This window comes from Vicia villosa, linkage group LG6 (genome assembly GCF_029867415.1).
Source record: "Vicia villosa cultivar HV-30 ecotype Madison, WI linkage group LG6, Vvil1.0, whole genome shotgun sequence".
Classification (NCBI taxonomy): Eukaryota; Viridiplantae; Streptophyta; class Magnoliopsida; order Fabales; family Fabaceae; genus Vicia; species Vicia villosa.
The window spans coordinates 126,679,324-126,695,022 of NC_081185.1; the positions used below are offsets into that span (position 1 = coordinate 126,679,324).

Consider the following 15,699-nt stretch of genomic DNA (forward strand, 5'->3'; position numbering starts at 1 on the left):
TCATCGACAATTTCCTCAGGTTCCCCAGCATCTTCTGCTTCTTCTTTGACTTCATCTGGGATAAGAAATTTAGCATCGACGTGCTCCACCTCAACAGAAATCGCTACATGTTCCATCTCTTCGTCAGATATTTCTGCACTAAAGAATAGTGATACTTTTCTTGTTACCTAGCTCTAGGCACCATAGCCTATAAGATTTGACTCCTTTAGGATATCCCATGAACATGCATTTCAGAGCTCTATGTTTGACCTTGTCTTGTCTAATGTGAGCATAGGCTACACAGCCAAATATTCTCTGTTTGTCGAGATATGCTGGATGTCCTGACCAAACTTCTTTAGGTGTCTTCATATCTAACGCAATCGAAGGACATATATTTATTAGATATGTTAATGTAGAAACAGTGTCATCCCAAAACATCTTTAACCCAGCACTAGTCAACATGCATGTAACTCTCTCCAAAATAGTTTTATTAAACTTTTCAGCCAAATCATTTTGCTGTGGAGTACCTACAGTAGTTTTGTGTCTTGCAATACTAGAGGCAACACAAAAATTGTTGAACGCTTCATTGCAAAATTCAAGGACATTATCAGCTCTCAACCTCTTGGCCTTTCTGCCAGTTTGATTTTCGACCAGAGTCTTCTTACTTTTGAAAATCTCAAAAGTTTCATCCTTAGTCTTCTGGATGAATACCCATAATTTTCTAGAATAATCATCTACTATAGATAGAAAATACCTCGCTCTGGAATGGGATGGACACCTTGCAGGCCCCCAAAGATCAGGATGGATGTAATCAAAGGATCCATGTGTTCTTTGTTTGCCTTTGTTGAACTTTATTATGCGAGATTTTGCAAGTACACACGGTTCACAAAACTTTAGCTTTTCGACTTTGTCTCCGCCAAGTAGATTTTGTTTTCCCAATTCGACCAGACCCCTTTCACTGACATGACCCAATCTCATGTGTCAAATTTTTGTTTTCGACAAATGTTTCGTGCATGCAACATTTGTCGAACCACTTACAACTTCAGCCTCAAGGGTATACAAGTCTTGTTTCTTCACGTCTCTCAAGACTTCCTTCGGCCCCTTCACGACTCTTAGGATACTTTTCTCATCTTGGAAAACATATAATTTTCTCATCTTGGAAAGCATACATGACTTCAGTCAACAACCTTATTGACTCATCATGGAGCTTGAATCTCACAGATCCAACACCTGCAATATTGCAAGCTTTGTTGCTTCCCAGCAATACAGATCCACCATCTTGATCACATAATTCCTCGAACAAGTCTTTGTATGATATATATATATATATTTATCGTGGAAAGTTGTTGGAAAAATGTATTTTATGTATTTTGCTGCGGGTTTGGGTGAAAAAACCTAAACCCAACGAGTGTGAGTGTGGGTACTATTTTGCCACCCGAATTAGATTTGAGTTTGGGTTCGAGTTCGGGTGCCGATTTCGGGTGTGGGTTTGAGTAATATGAAATCCGCACCCGATTCGACCCGTTGTCATCCCTATTTAAAATGATTTTTTCAATAGTGATTTTTCCTCCCTCATAAAACAACAAACAAACACTACTCTCATGTGGTTGTTATCATTTTGTAGTCAATTACTATTAGCACCTCCTGAGGCTGTGATATAGCATAGCATAGTGTACTCTACTCGAATCCTTCAAAATGACGATGCAATCGCATCTTCTGGTGGGACCCATCTCCATCACCGCCGCTGATTCTACTTACCTCTCCTCCGCGCCTCGCCGCCGGAGACATCTACTCATCTCAGCTTCCTCATCTTCTTCTTCAGCAGTCAACGGCGGTGGTGATCATTACACCGTACTCGGTGTCGCTCGTTCCGCCGACGTTGTTGATATCAAACGTGCTTATCGCCACCTCGCCCTTAAGGTGTTTGATTAATTGTTTTGATAGAGATTATCATTTAATTTTTGAAAATTTTCTATAATCTCGAGTGTTCTCAACTCTGAATTTGAACTCATTATCATTAAGTTTCTTTTTACTAGCCTAATAAAATAAGTTAGCCTGATTCGATATGAGATCTGTGCATATAGAAGAATATCTTATCTGTTCAGAGATTTTAGCCTCTTAAATGAATACATGTATATTCAAGAATCACCCAAAGACTTATGGTTGTTGTTGTTGGTGAATGAATTTTTGCTTATTTTGGATTTTTACTTTTAATTTTTTAATTCTCTGCTTTTGGAAAACATATTTTTCAGGAAGATAGTATCTTCGAATTTGGTTGTCTGCTTTAAATTTTAAATCTCTAATTTATCCCCGAACATTAATTTTACGACTATTATTTTTCTGCGAATGCAGTATCATCCTGATGTTAGCAAGGATTCACATGCTTCTGAATTGTTCAAGAGTATCCGTCATGCTTATGAAGTAAGCAATCATTATGTATCTTTTATTGTTTCATAGAAATAATTGTCTCGCAATATGGACTGAGTTTCATCTTTCTGGAGTAAGAGAAAAGTTTACATTCTTTTTTGTGTAAACCTTACTGTTATTTTCAGTTTTGCTGGTTCGTTGATTATGTTCTTTAATCTACAGGGTGAAAGAGAAAAATATTTTACCTAACATTGACATTTAATGAGTGCTTTTGAAAATATACTAATAGAGACCCGCGTACTTTTTTAAATACATTCATGATATGAATTTTTATACCCTTAAACAGGTACTTTCCAATGAAACAACTAGAATTCAGTATGATCGGGAACTTCAATCTGGTCACAAGTCTTACCAAAATAAATGGAGTTACAGCACTGAATTTGAAGATGAGGTAAGAAGCTATAGGCAGGCTTACACAAGGAGGGAAATGAATAGAGAAAGATACTGGGAGCATTACAATGTCGATGAGGATTACTACAGCAGCGACGAAGACGAGGAGGAAGATGAAAGAAATTTAAACAAAGAAAGGGGTTCATTTATTGATGTTCTTAGATCAGCATTCTTGTCATTATTATTATTCCAGACATTAGGAGCTCGAATCTCCCTTACATTTAGCAGTGTGACAGCAGTGTTTGATAACAAATTAGATGCTGGATATAAAGTTGGTTATGTAATAGCATGGATTTTGGGTGGAAGGGTTGGCATAATGTTAACATTGTTCTTGTCATTTTTAACTTGGATTTGTGGGAAAACCAGTAGTAGTGTGGTTGCATTGTTTATGGTGGCGATGTGGGTTGGCTCTTCCCTTGCAAGTTATGCACCAGTTCCTCAAGGTGCTCTGTTAACGCTTATCTACATGTCCATTAAGCTGCAATCTAATCAGATATAAAGATCACGCCTTTGCTAGTATTTCTGTCTTATGAATCTGTATGATGTCAATGTTCTGTGTTTGTACATTATTATATAATCCAGTAAATAAATGTATGTAAATTTAAGCCATTTGCCTTATTTGCATTGAAGAAACTGGATCTTGAAAATGAGACATATAAGACATAAAGTTCTGATATTATTTACAATATTTCTGTCACAGCCATTGGTAATGAAAATAAACAAAAGAATTACAAGTTTCTGCAATTTATGAAATCTTAAGAGCTCTGTAGTTGGACATGATCATTTGTGGACCTCAAATTTTTCCAGAGATACCTTCCACTGGCCATGTCAACGAGTACCCATAATCCATTCTTGATAATGTGAAATCAAAGTAACATTTCTAGTCAGCACAAAAAACAAAGTAAACAAGAAAAGAAGGAAAGTGCAAAATATGATGTTGAATTGTATAAAGAAAATGTGGAATTGAGATTAAATTACCTTTATGGTACTGAAGTTATCTTTATCTGAGGAGGATTTATCTTTATGGTCACCAGAAGTGAAATCGATCTCCGTAGTGGTGGAGCTCATGGTGGTCCATGCCAAATAAGCGGCCAGTACGGCAGAGAAGAAGATCAATATAAACCTAAGTGGACACATTTCTTTCAATTGCAAGGCAACAAATTCAAGAATTGTATAGTAAATATAGAATTTATGTATGTTTCTGAGATGATAGAATGTTGAGGTTGAGTTGTTTTTATATGATCTATTAAAGGAATAAGTAAAAACAAGGAAAAGCGCGTTGCGTAATTGCTTTGTCTTCGTTTTGAATTTTCTTTGGGTATAAAAAGTTGACATTGAGAAACATGATGCCAACTACTAATGTACATTGTCAAAGATGACTCTTTCTCTTTGCAAATTGTTTGATTATGTCCGTTGATATCTTGATGAATAGTGAAACTAAATAAGTCAAAAATATCAAAATTGCATGTAGAACAAACCATTGAGTTATATAGATTATGGGTAAATGTAAATATATTTATTAAATCAAAATTATACTCATTTCATAACTAACATCATTTTAACAAAAAAAAAAACTATTTCATTTGAAAACGCTTATTGTTAAAAAAATAAAAAATAAAAAAGACAAGAATAAATATGATCTCTACTACTATCTCATAATCTCTATTATAAAAGAAATTAAATTTAAAATAAATTTAACATTCTACTTTAATTCCTTGTTTGATCATGTAGTTGCAAAGGAGATCTTGAATGTTCCATTGGCTGAGGATGTGGTAGTTAATAGGCTGGTTTGGAATGAAGAGAATAATGGTGAGTATAGTGTCTGTACAGGCTATGGACCTTTGAGGAACTTGCACGGTTATCACTCTAATTGTAAAGTTGTCGGTAATTGGAGAAATTTGTGGAACATTATGGCTCCGCCTAGAGTTAAACACCTTTTGTGGAGAATTTGTAGAGGTTGCTTGCCATCGCGGGTTAGACTTCGACAACACTTTGTTCAATGTCCGCCGGAATGCCCAGTTTGCGAAGTAAATGAAGAAGAGGATTGACATGTGTTTTTCGGGTGTAATTCTATTATTGAGTGTTGGCGGGTAGCAGGTTTGTCTTCTATCATTAAGCCTCGTTTACAAGCTTTTAGTGATGCTAAATCTCTTATTCTCGATATCTGTAGTAGAGAAGATAGGAAGAATACAAGTCGATTTTCTATGATGGTAGAGGTGATTTGGAAGAACCGTAACAATATAGTATGGAATAATGAAAGGGAGGGTCTCTCTAGATTAGGCTTGCAAACCTATTTTAATTGGCAGGACTGGTTCGCAGCCCAGGATAATCATGAAAGAATTAATGGCAATCAAATTTCTTTAGTGGGGTCTCCTCCTGTTGAAGGTTTGGTGAAATGTAATGTCGATGCCGGCTTCAATAGGCCTCACCGTTCTACTAACAGAGGGTTGTGTTTTCGCGATAACATGGGTAGATTCATTACTGCAGGAGTTGCTTGGGATATAGGTAGTATGTCCTCAAGAGAAGCTGACGCTTTAGCATTGAAAGAAGCTGTTCAACATGCTGTTATCTTGAATTTGGATCATGTGATATTCGAAAGCGACTCTCAAGTGATAAATTAAGGCATTCATTCTATAGCTAATGGTAGCTCTTAATTTAACTTTATTCTTCTTACTATTAAGCGTTTGTTAGCTTTTATTCCAAACTTTGAGGTAAAGTTTATTAAACGCGAAGCGAATATGGTTGCCAACTCGTTAGCCAAGGCGGCCAATTCTTGGTTTAGGCGTAGTATTGTTAATGTTGTTTCTCTTTGTATTAAATTTCATTTGATAAATGATATGAGTTAATCTTGTTCTTGTAAAAAAAAATCCTCCCTTTTTTCTAATTTATTTAAAAATAAATAGCACTTCTCTTCAATTTTCAATTTAAAAACACTATCATTATTTTTCTCACACCAACAATCAATTATGATAATATAATAAAATGATTTATTTCTTCAATTTTTTTGATATGTATGTGAAAATTTCAAATAAGATTTATTTAACAACAAAAGATGTAAAAGTGCAATAAATTCAAACAAAACAATGAACTAACTTCCACCTCTAAAATTTGATAGTTGCTTGTAACCTAACAATGAGATGGATGAATTACAACCAAAAAAAATCTTAGAAATATGAAGGGAAATTAATCCATGTTTAAAAGTAAAAAGTATTTTTATATTTTTAGATGCATATCCGGTTGTACCTTTTTATTATAAAATAAGCGTAAATGGATGAATGTCCTTCATTTTGTCAAAATTTAATTCGGAGATGCATTTCTACATATGTTTTAGGGTTTATCCGCAGATGCATCTACAGATTAACCCTTATTTTCAAATTCAGAGAGTTTTTCGAAGATGCATCTCTGAACGTGTTTAATTAATATATAACGCGAGTGACAAACATACCTCTCATCTCCTTCATATTGTGAAAATTTTGAGATACCCTGTGTTGCATAGGTACGGGTGCGTATCCAGTACCCGATACGGAGTACAGCATTTTTAGAAAAACTAAGATACGGGTACATTAGTATAATTTTTAAAAAATATAATTATATAAATAACAAAAAAAATATTATTTAAATAACAACAAAATATTAAAATTAAAAAATAATTTACTTAAAAAAAGTTAATATCTGTGCAGCCAGCAACATAAATAAATCACACTTAAAAAGTATCAATAAATCATGAAATTATGACTGAATATTAATATGTTCATCTCCAATACCATCAAATAGATCTCATTCATCTTCAATAATATCTCACATTTTTGTTGCTCCTTCATTATAAACCTTATTATTTCTCCGAGAGAAGACGGAGATTTGTATAAACAAAAACTAAATTCTCGGCCCTCATTGGATTGAGTCTATTTTTTTTCAATGAGTGAATAAATTCATATGTGCTCCAATTTCTCTTAGGAGAAAATGAAGAACTTGGGCGTGAAAGAAATTTCAATGCAATATATTGACTTTTCTTTCATTTTTTTTATAAATAGAATATATAACCTAATTTTTATCTAGTAAAAAATAGTTTAAATTATACCATCTGGAAAAAAAATAAAAAAATCAAGTACGTGGTACCAAATGTGTACAGGTTGGTGTACCAACTTAAAAATAAAATTAAAAAAATTGGTATGACTTTGGTGCATACCGGGTGAGTACCGTACGCGTATCGATTCCCGGTACCAATACTTTACCTAAAATAGAGTACTCGTGCTTCACATACCCAATGGAACTCGTGAGCAACTTTCTTCCATTCCATTTTCAAGGATCTTCATTACCTCTGCTTCAAGTTTTTCAATCCCAACTCACTCCACTTACTACATTCAACATTTTTCATCCTCAACACTTTTTTGAGTAAGTTTCTCCTTTAACTTTTTTTCAGTTTTGATTAATGTATTAGGTAAAATATGTTATTTTAAATGCATTAGGTAGTATTCACATTCGAAATAGGTAGTTTTTAGAGACACCCACTTTCATATGGCTACATTTTTGTAGGTTAGGGCAAGACTGGTCTGAGTTTTTGTCATTATTAGAAACACGAGTTTATTCGGAGACGCGTCTCCAAATTGTGTCCTAATGGTTTTCGGAGATGCATATATTGAAATATTTTGATTTTGCCCGGATGCAAACTGATGTCATTTCATTGTTTTTTTAATAAAATTGATTGCAGTCAACAATTACTGAATGAGACTCGACAGTGAAAACCCTGCACGCGTTCGTTCGATGTGAGAGGGCCATACTTTAGAATGAGCAAGCTAGAGCTAGGTGGGGAATCATTCCTAGGCCTCTAGATGGGGAAGCATCGATTTATAGGATCCGCCTGTTTCAAGGGTCCTATCCCAGGGGCACATATCCCCTGCTCATGAAGACCGGGATACACCTGAAGCTCCCAATGGTTATGCACAGGAGCTCCGGATGCACATGATGGTGTCCTTGCATAGGGTTATCCGAGAGGGCCCTCTGACACCTCTTTACTGATATACTATAGAGATCATGTTGTTGGACATGTATGGGCTAAAGAGGTATATTTGTTAATGGTTTGTATTTATATATTTTATACAAATTCCTTGCGACTGATATTGTTATATTTCTTATCAGGAGTGCAAATGTTTGAAGTTTGTTAACCACAACAGAACGATTTTGTAGCTTTATCATCCCGAGGATGATTGTTTATAGAGTATCATCTGATACTTTGGTCCTGTCGGCCTGTGTTGCTCTAGGTAAAAGACCATTTGTCATGATATGCAAGGGGCTTTTACTTAGAGATGGCATAAAGAAATGTTATCTTTCCACTTCCCTAGGTGAGATGACGATTACACTATATGACGTCCCTTGCCTTCTACACCTTCCCATCAGGGGGAAGTTACTTGATCATTCCAAGATCAAACGTGATGAATCCAAGGAGATAATGGACATTTATTTAGGAGCTGATCCAGTTGATTCTCTAATGCAGTGTGAGAGCACCAGAGGTGCTCATGCTAAATTTTCATACTTTAATAAGCTATATGAAGATAATTTGGAGTTGGTCGATGATGTCGACGATGATGATCTACATGTTTCCTACCACTGGGAGTGTGCTTTGAGGTGTTACCTTCTATTCTTCGGTGACACGTCCATGTCCGTGGACAAAAGTGCAACCTACACCGATGTGGCATACCTTAAGTACTTTATCGACTTGTTGGTCATTCACAAGTGGAACTGGGGAGCATGTTGGGTGTTCTGGACTGGGCCGACACTTGGCCCAAGTATAGTGCAAGGCGCAATCTAGCCTAAGTCAAGGAAAAGGCACGCTTAGAACCTGCCCGAGCGTGTACACACCTGCCCGACAAATGAGCAGGGTTATTCTTGACTCTAACTGACGAGGCCGTGGTTGTCGCGAGTATACTCATGCATCAAGAAGAACCGTCGTCAATATGGCGGGTAGGAACATCCATTATAGGCTTGGGCATCCAATATGAAGTGGAGAGCTTGGCCCAGCGACGAGGAATATTAATACCCTCTTTCCATAGAGGATCACGTAACTTCATTCATTCTCACTCTTACCTTGTACTTGCACTCTGATTGCTCTCTCTTCTCACTTTAGCATCGGAGTACCTTGCAGGAACACCTCCTTCATACATTCGAAGTCCAGCTGTTGAAGGTCATTGACGATCCAAACTGATCAGGTACGATCAGTGGCGCCGTCTGTGGGAACCCTTTGTTCCTCCATTTTTCCGAACACAAAAAATCAAAGCAAATTCACTCCAACCTCCGATCATCTTAGTGCGACGTTGTGTTGATCGTTGTCTTCTACAATAAGTTAAAATTTATTTTATATATATATATATATATATATATATAATTAAATAAATTTTATTTTATTTATATCATATCTTATCTTTATTATGTTTTATATATTTTACATGTCGCTATTATAAAGTAAGTCCTTGTTTTCTCGAAGAGAAGATGGTGGGGGTAAAAAGGTTGTAATTTTGCTAGGTGGGGTGGGGCTGGGTGATGAAGTAAAAGAAGAAATGGACAGTATATATGACAAGTTCAACGAACGCCATACTTGGAACAATAAATTGTAGTGGTCCAACTTTGGGGTTAGTCATCTAGAACCTTTTTGTACTCTCATTTATTTTCAATGAAGGGCCGTTTATAAACAAAAGTTTAAAGAAACTAAAAATTAAACATATGAAAAATAATTTCAAGTATTACATTGGTTAATTGATTAGAGATAAATATTTTAATGAGATTTTATATTTAGTGACACTTTTATAAATATTTAGTTAGATTTCACCTATATACTCTAATATGATATCAATTCTATGGATTAGACCATTGACCACTCCGCGCGCCTTACATTAATTAGAGATAATTGTGAGGGGATTAGTTTGTTACATTTTCTAGAGAATATGGTGGAACTATTAAGTTGGAAATATCCATCTTCTTGGGAAACCAAACACCATACTAGTAGTAGTTACCATCTGTGACCTTGTTTAGGGACAAGGAAAAACAGAATAGTGTGGTAACATATCTAAGCTAATCTTAGCTGAGTGTGTCATATGCAATTACATTTTTGGAAAAGATAAACAAAAACATGTGAGGACAAACATTGTGATGTGATTTTGATTAATTATGACATGTGGTAATCGCGTTGGATTCACATAATTAAACAAAGAACCAATTTTTTTTATATATATAAGTTTAGTATTGCAATGGTAAGTAACCCATATTTTCTTTTGATAATTTTATGCTATACTCTTTTAGAATAGTACTGAAATGATGCTCATCAAGTGTTTGTTGTAATGCCCAACTCAAGGTATGGCTGAGTTTTTAGAATTCTTATGCTATGCTATATAGTACCTAGTGGGTGTTGTGAAAGGACCCTATAACCATTTAAGTATCATATTCTGTTGCAGAGTGTGATTCTCTGACCAAAGCATGTTTATTTGAGTGACTTGTGTTGCTTCTGTCATATTTGCTAGCAACAAAGATTTTGCTTTTTGAAATTGAATTAGATTCCTTTGTTAGGGAATACAATTCTTATTCTCATTTAGTTTTTTGGGGCTTCTTAAATCCTGGTTTGGTTGTAGGACTTCTACCATTTCAACGTGATTTGCTAAGTTTGGTTCAGCAAAGCATTTCCTTCTACATTTCTTGGTATGTTTTCTCAACTATATTGCATTTTCAATGTTATCAATATTGTTGAACAAATTATGTTGCTTTAATTTAAATTTTCTTTCAAGTTTTGTGTGGTTGGATTCTAAAGATTAGAAGTTTCATGCTGGTAATTTACTACCTAATGTCATATGTGGCTCTTTGCCTCTGATCATGATAGTATCTAATTACGGATCAATTGAGTTTTAAAACCTTATGATTAGAATTTATCCAAAGTTCCTCATCTCAGCATTGCATGGTTTGTTTGAATCTCTTGATGGAAGATGGCTAGATCAGGACATGAATGCATGATGAATTAATTATCTACTACTACCACTTATCTTTTTGTAATTTGCACCTGTATCGCATAATATTGGTTGTCAAAAGATCATAATCTTGACTGCTTCAGAGTCAATTACTAGTCCATTTGTTTTTATTTGATTAGTCTGTGAATGATAAGAAACTGATGTGTACTTGAACTGGTTGGATATGTGCAAGAACTGGATAACATAATTAAGAATCACAGACAATTTGTTATTAAATATAAAATTCTTTGCAAATTTTTACATGTGTATATTTTTCTCAATATATCATTTATTATAATACTGTCAATTTGTCTTATAATTTGTCTTATACAAAGTAATTATACTATTAATTTGTTTTAATATATATAGAAAAAAACTGTCAAAGATTTTATAAACTGGGACAAATTAGGCCTGTTGATGTGGTATTCAAAATGTTCACGATTATGCTATGAGCCAAACTTGTGTAATGTATTCCTATATTAATAAAGCGTGCTTGTGACTTTATTCATTTTATCTTGTATCAATTATTTGAGTAAATAAAGTAGTGAAATGCTATGTTGGCTTAGCATTTTCTTACACAAAAACCAAGTGTGGCTTAAAAGATTTTATTTGGACCAAATGTTGCTAAAAGTTAAAACTATTTCTTAAAATAATATTTTTTTTTTTGGTTGGATACAAGCTTGTCATCAAAATATAAAAGTAGAACAATATGTCAACTGGGGGAGGCTCATATATATTTAAGTATTATGCACAAAAATAGGAGAAAAAAATAAAGGTCATCAGATATTTAGATTAATACTGCCCAATGGGGTACAGTGGAAGGCAGATACTCGACGTAATCGAAAAATGATAATTTTGATCAAGTTTAACATTGCCACATGTTGTACTAAAATACAGTATAGTCTTAATTAACTTTTAAATCCATCGTATTTTATAGTTTATTTTAGAGTTTGTTTAGAAGTTTGTGAGGGGGATAAAAATAATAAAGAATTTTGGGAGATTATTTTTTATATAAGTTTCTTTTTAATTTAGAAAAACTCAAAAATTATGTTAGAGGAGAATTTTCGGAGGCTTAGATCAATTGTCTCAATTAAAAATATATTAATTAAAAATATTTAATTTATTATCATCTACAAATAGACTAAAAAAATAGAAGATTTTTTTTCGCTACTCTCTTCTTCCCCCAAAGACTGTTCGGGAGTCCTAAAGTTTTACTATTAGATTAAGAAATAAAATAAAATAAAATTGAATGGTTGTTGAAGAAAGTCTTATATGGCCAGACAAGACTTAGACACACCATTTAAGAGTACAAGAAAAAATATAGCGAAAGAAAGAATTAAACTATAAATTTTTTATTTTTAAGTAAATTATTTATATTTTTAAATATAAAATAAAATTGTACTCATTTAGTTTTAGAGTTATAATCATTTATAGCTCGATCAGGAAATAAATAAAATCCATTTAAAATTGTTCCATCAAAATTTATTTCACAGAATCAATATCTAAAATTACAGAAAATGAAGAGTGTCACTTGTGTTTGTTCCCAAATTATAATATAACAACATGAAATAATGATCCGCAGAATAAGCCGTGAAACAGGTATATATGTGTGAAAATGAATAATTTATGTGGCCTCTTATCTGACAGTTATGATACAACGGATTTAGTCATTTAGCTTTGCTACAGCTTTGTTGTTCTTTTAGTTCCTATATGGCTCTTCACTTTATTTTGTAGTCATTAGAACCAAATGATTCTCACAATTTCAATAAAGATACAAATTCAAAACCATTTCAACCTTCTTGATGGTTTGTTTGGCTGCACACTTCATGCAAAAGTTGTTAAAAAGCTTTAATTAAGGTTTCTAGAAATTGTGTGACAATTTTTTAGGTGATATTTCAATTACAACTTGTTTTAGGTGATTTAAGCAATTGATACACTTTGATTCTAATCTCTTTATGGTCAATTGGTGACTTTGATACACATGGCATGGCACATTGCTGGCTCTAGCTTATCCATTTATTTTGTGTGAGATGTACCAAACTCTTACTAGTTTATATTTGTTGACATTGACAATGGCTGCTCTTGTGTATTCATATAAATATTGCTATAAATGGATCTGCTTTCATCTACCAGAAACTTCTATTCTATATAGTTTCAATTTTAATAAAAGTAACACTGCAAGATTGTTTTCCGCGTCTCGTGTATATATCTATCTTTTGACAGAAGATTGAATATTGTGTTAGGTCTTTTGTAGTTAGCAAATAGAAAAATGAATGCACTTGCAGCTACCAACAGGAACTTTAAGTTGGCTTCTAGACTCTTGGGATTGGATTCCAAACTTGAGAAAAGTTTACTCATTCCATTCAGAGAGATCAAGGTAATTAAACATGCAAAATTGTTCTTTATTCTTGCAAATTTGTTTATTGCTCTTGTTTTGTATGTTCTGTTTTATGCTTATGTTGTTAAAATAAAACTGTTGTGTGATGAAAAATCAGGTTGAATGTACCATTCCGAAAGACGACGGAACGTTGCAGTCTTACATTGGGTTTCGGGTTCAACATGATAACGCTAGAGGCCCTATGAAAGGAGGGATCAGATACCATCCTGAGGTTATTTATATTCTAACATTACGAAATCTTATAGAAACAAAACTAGAAATAAAAAGTTCTGATTCTGAATGGTTTATTGGACTGATTAGGTTGATCCTGATGAAGTGAATGCTTTAGCACAACTAATGACATGGAAAACAGCTGTAGCGAATATACCTTACGGTGGCGCGAAAGGAGGGATAGGATGTAACCCTTCAGAGCTAAGTATATCTGAGTTAGAGAGGCTTACCAGAGTTTTTACTCAGAAAATTCATGATCTAATTGGAACTCACATGGATGTGCCTGCACCTGATATGGGAACAGGACCACAGGTTAGTAGTGCACAGGCTTAGAAATTTCTGAAACTTTAACTTTTGGAATCCAAATTATCTTATTGTATGGTATGTATGCAGACCATGGCATGGATACTTGATGAATATTCCAAATTTCACGGATACTCGCCTGCAGTTGTGACAGGAAAGCCAATAGTAAGTAGTTGTTTGTTTGTGATTCTAGCTTCATTCCCATGGCAACTGAGCTTAGAGAAAACCATGCTTAATAAACCATTCAATTTTTTAATTTTACTTTCTTTTTCAAACTAGGATCTTGGTGGATCTCTAGGTAGAGATGCAGCTACAGGAAGAGGAGTCCTCTTTGCAACAGAGGCTTTACTGAATGAAAATGGGAAAAGTATATCTGGACAACGATTCGTTATTCAGGTATTTTTTATGCCCATTATTTTATTGTTAGGAATCAAAAGTATTTTTGGATTTAGCATTTTGATCCGAAATTGTGTATTTTTTTTCAGGGTTTTGGAAATGTAGGATCTTGGGCTGCACAATTGATTGATGAGAAAGGTGGAAAAATTGTTGCTGTGAGTGACATAACAGGAGCCATAAAGAACAGCAAAGGTATTGACATTCCAAGCCTACTCAAGCATACTAAAGAGACCAGGGGAGTAAAAGGATTTGATGGTGCTGATTCATTTGATCCAAACTCGATATTACTAGAAGACTGTGATGTTTTAATCCCAGCAGCTCTTGGGGGTGTCATCAACAGGTGGTGCTTTTCTATTGTAAAGTTGAATGATAATGGGAAGATCTAAGGCTAATTCACTTTGTTATTCTTTTGGTATTGTTGAAGGGAAAATGCAAATGAAATCAAGGCAAAATTTATAGTAGAAGCAGCCAATCACCCGACTGATCCAGAAGCTGATGAGGTTAGTTTCATATTCTTTTTTCTCTCCTTCTCTTTCTCAAACAAGTTTAGAATGAAGAAATGAATGCTATGTTGTTAAACTACCTTCTTAACTTGCAGATTCTAAAGAAAAAGGGTGTTGTGATCCTCCCTGACATATATGCAAATTCAGGAGGTGTTACTGTTAGTTACTTTGAGTGGGTTCAGGTAACAGCTATATTTATATAATCAAACTCTAATTTCATATAGAATCGAAGACTTATAATCTATATAGCACAGAGCCACAGACACTTTATATTGAAGACTTAGCGATATAACTTTAAAGATATAACTTTAAAGATATTTCAAATTATTATTAATGGTTATTTGTCATGTCAATGTCATGTCTGGTGTTTGTGTCGGAACGTCAGTGTAAACTCTTTTAATCTAATCTTTTGTTGTGCTTGTGTGGTAATTTTTGTGATGCACAGAACATACAAGGGTTCATGTGGGATGAGGAGAAAGTGAACAATGAGCTAAAAAACTACATGACCAGGGGATTCAAAGATGTGAAAGACATGTGCAAAACTCATGAATGTGATCTTCGAATGGGAGCATTCAGTCTAGGAGTTAACCGTGTGGCAAGGGCTACTGTCCTTAGGGGTTGGGAAGCATGAGAACTTGTTGTTGCTTTAAATAAAAGAGAGCTTTTAGTCTCGGTTAAAAAGTTTTTGTTGCTTTCATGTGTTATGTGAGTTGTATTTTCACCGCAAACTTTGTCACAGATTAAAAATGAGGACTCTGTACTTTTCTTGAGTTAATATTCTATTTGCTAACTGAGTTAGCTACATGCATTTTTACACCTAATGTCTCATACTCCCCTTACAATACTAGGGATTGAGATCCTATTAAGCTCAATATCCACCATATTATTAATATAACTTACCAAGCTAGCAGCTTCTGGGCTACATTATCAACTTCAGCTCAATTGTATTCTTCTAAACTCTGCTTCTTACATTTACTTGTAGTGCGATGAACAGTTCACTTGGCCGACATTATATAAAAGAGCAACCCATTTAAGAGCAATTGTAAGGACCAAAAAGAAAGCGATTGTTGACATCACCCATAAAAAAAAACTCTTAACAATCGTTAGT

General features: G+C 34.3%; 4 protein-coding genes across 6 annotated transcripts; 3 read left to right on the top strand and 1 right to left on the bottom strand.

Annotated features, from left to right (window-relative positions):
* The first annotated feature begins 1,554 nt into the window (after positions 1-1,554).
* Positions 1,555-3,405, top strand: LOC131609926 (uncharacterized). Its single transcript, XM_058881755.1, has 3 exons — positions 1,555-1,899; positions 2,332-2,400; positions 2,693-3,405. The coding sequence occupies exons 1-3, from the start codon at positions 1,675-1,677 to the stop codon at positions 3,293-3,295; spliced, it is 897 nt and encodes a 298-aa protein (XP_058737738.1). The 5' UTR covers positions 1,555-1,674; the 3' UTR covers positions 3,296-3,405.
* Positions 3,406-3,551: 146 nt separating this feature from the next.
* On the bottom strand, positions 3,552-4,087 carry LOC131614613 (uncharacterized). Its single transcript, XM_058886177.1, has 2 exons — positions 3,775-4,087; positions 3,552-3,647 (listed from the first exon to the last, which is right to left on the bottom strand). The coding sequence occupies exons 1-2, from the start codon at positions 3,931-3,933 to the stop codon at positions 3,552-3,554; spliced, it is 255 nt and encodes an 84-aa protein (XP_058742160.1). The 5' UTR covers positions 3,934-4,087.
* A 205-nt stretch (positions 4,088-4,292) lies between these two features.
* On the top strand, positions 4,293-5,417 carry LOC131614614 (uncharacterized). Its single transcript, XM_058886178.1, has 3 exons — positions 4,293-4,296; positions 4,528-4,752; positions 4,894-5,417. Exons 1-3 carry the CDS (start codon positions 4,293-4,295, stop codon positions 5,415-5,417), a joined length of 753 nt encoding a protein of 250 aa, XP_058742161.1.
* A 4,633-nt stretch (positions 5,418-10,050) lies between these two features.
* On the top strand, positions 10,051-15,407 carry LOC131609927 (glutamate dehydrogenase 1). 3 transcript variants are annotated; one of them, XM_058881757.1, is made up of 11 exons: positions 10,051-10,138; positions 10,413-10,479; positions 13,025-13,158; positions 13,277-13,390; positions 13,480-13,701; positions 13,783-13,857; positions 13,972-14,088; positions 14,178-14,428; positions 14,513-14,588; positions 14,687-14,773; positions 15,037-15,407. In XM_058881757.1, exons 3-11 carry the CDS (start codon positions 13,051-13,053, stop codon positions 15,220-15,222), a joined length of 1,236 nt encoding a protein of 411 aa, XP_058737740.1. In that variant the 5' UTR covers positions 10,051-10,138; positions 10,413-10,479; positions 13,025-13,050; the 3' UTR covers positions 15,223-15,407. The 3 variants fall into 3 exon arrangements, with proteins under 3 accessions (XP_058737740.1, XP_058737742.1, XP_058737741.1); XM_058881759.1 differs by having other exon boundaries at positions 10,060-10,138; positions 13,036-13,158; XM_058881758.1 differs by lacking the exons at positions 10,051-10,138; positions 10,413-10,479 and adding an exon at positions 12,694-12,806.
* The last annotated feature ends 292 nt before the right edge of the window (positions 15,408-15,699 follow it).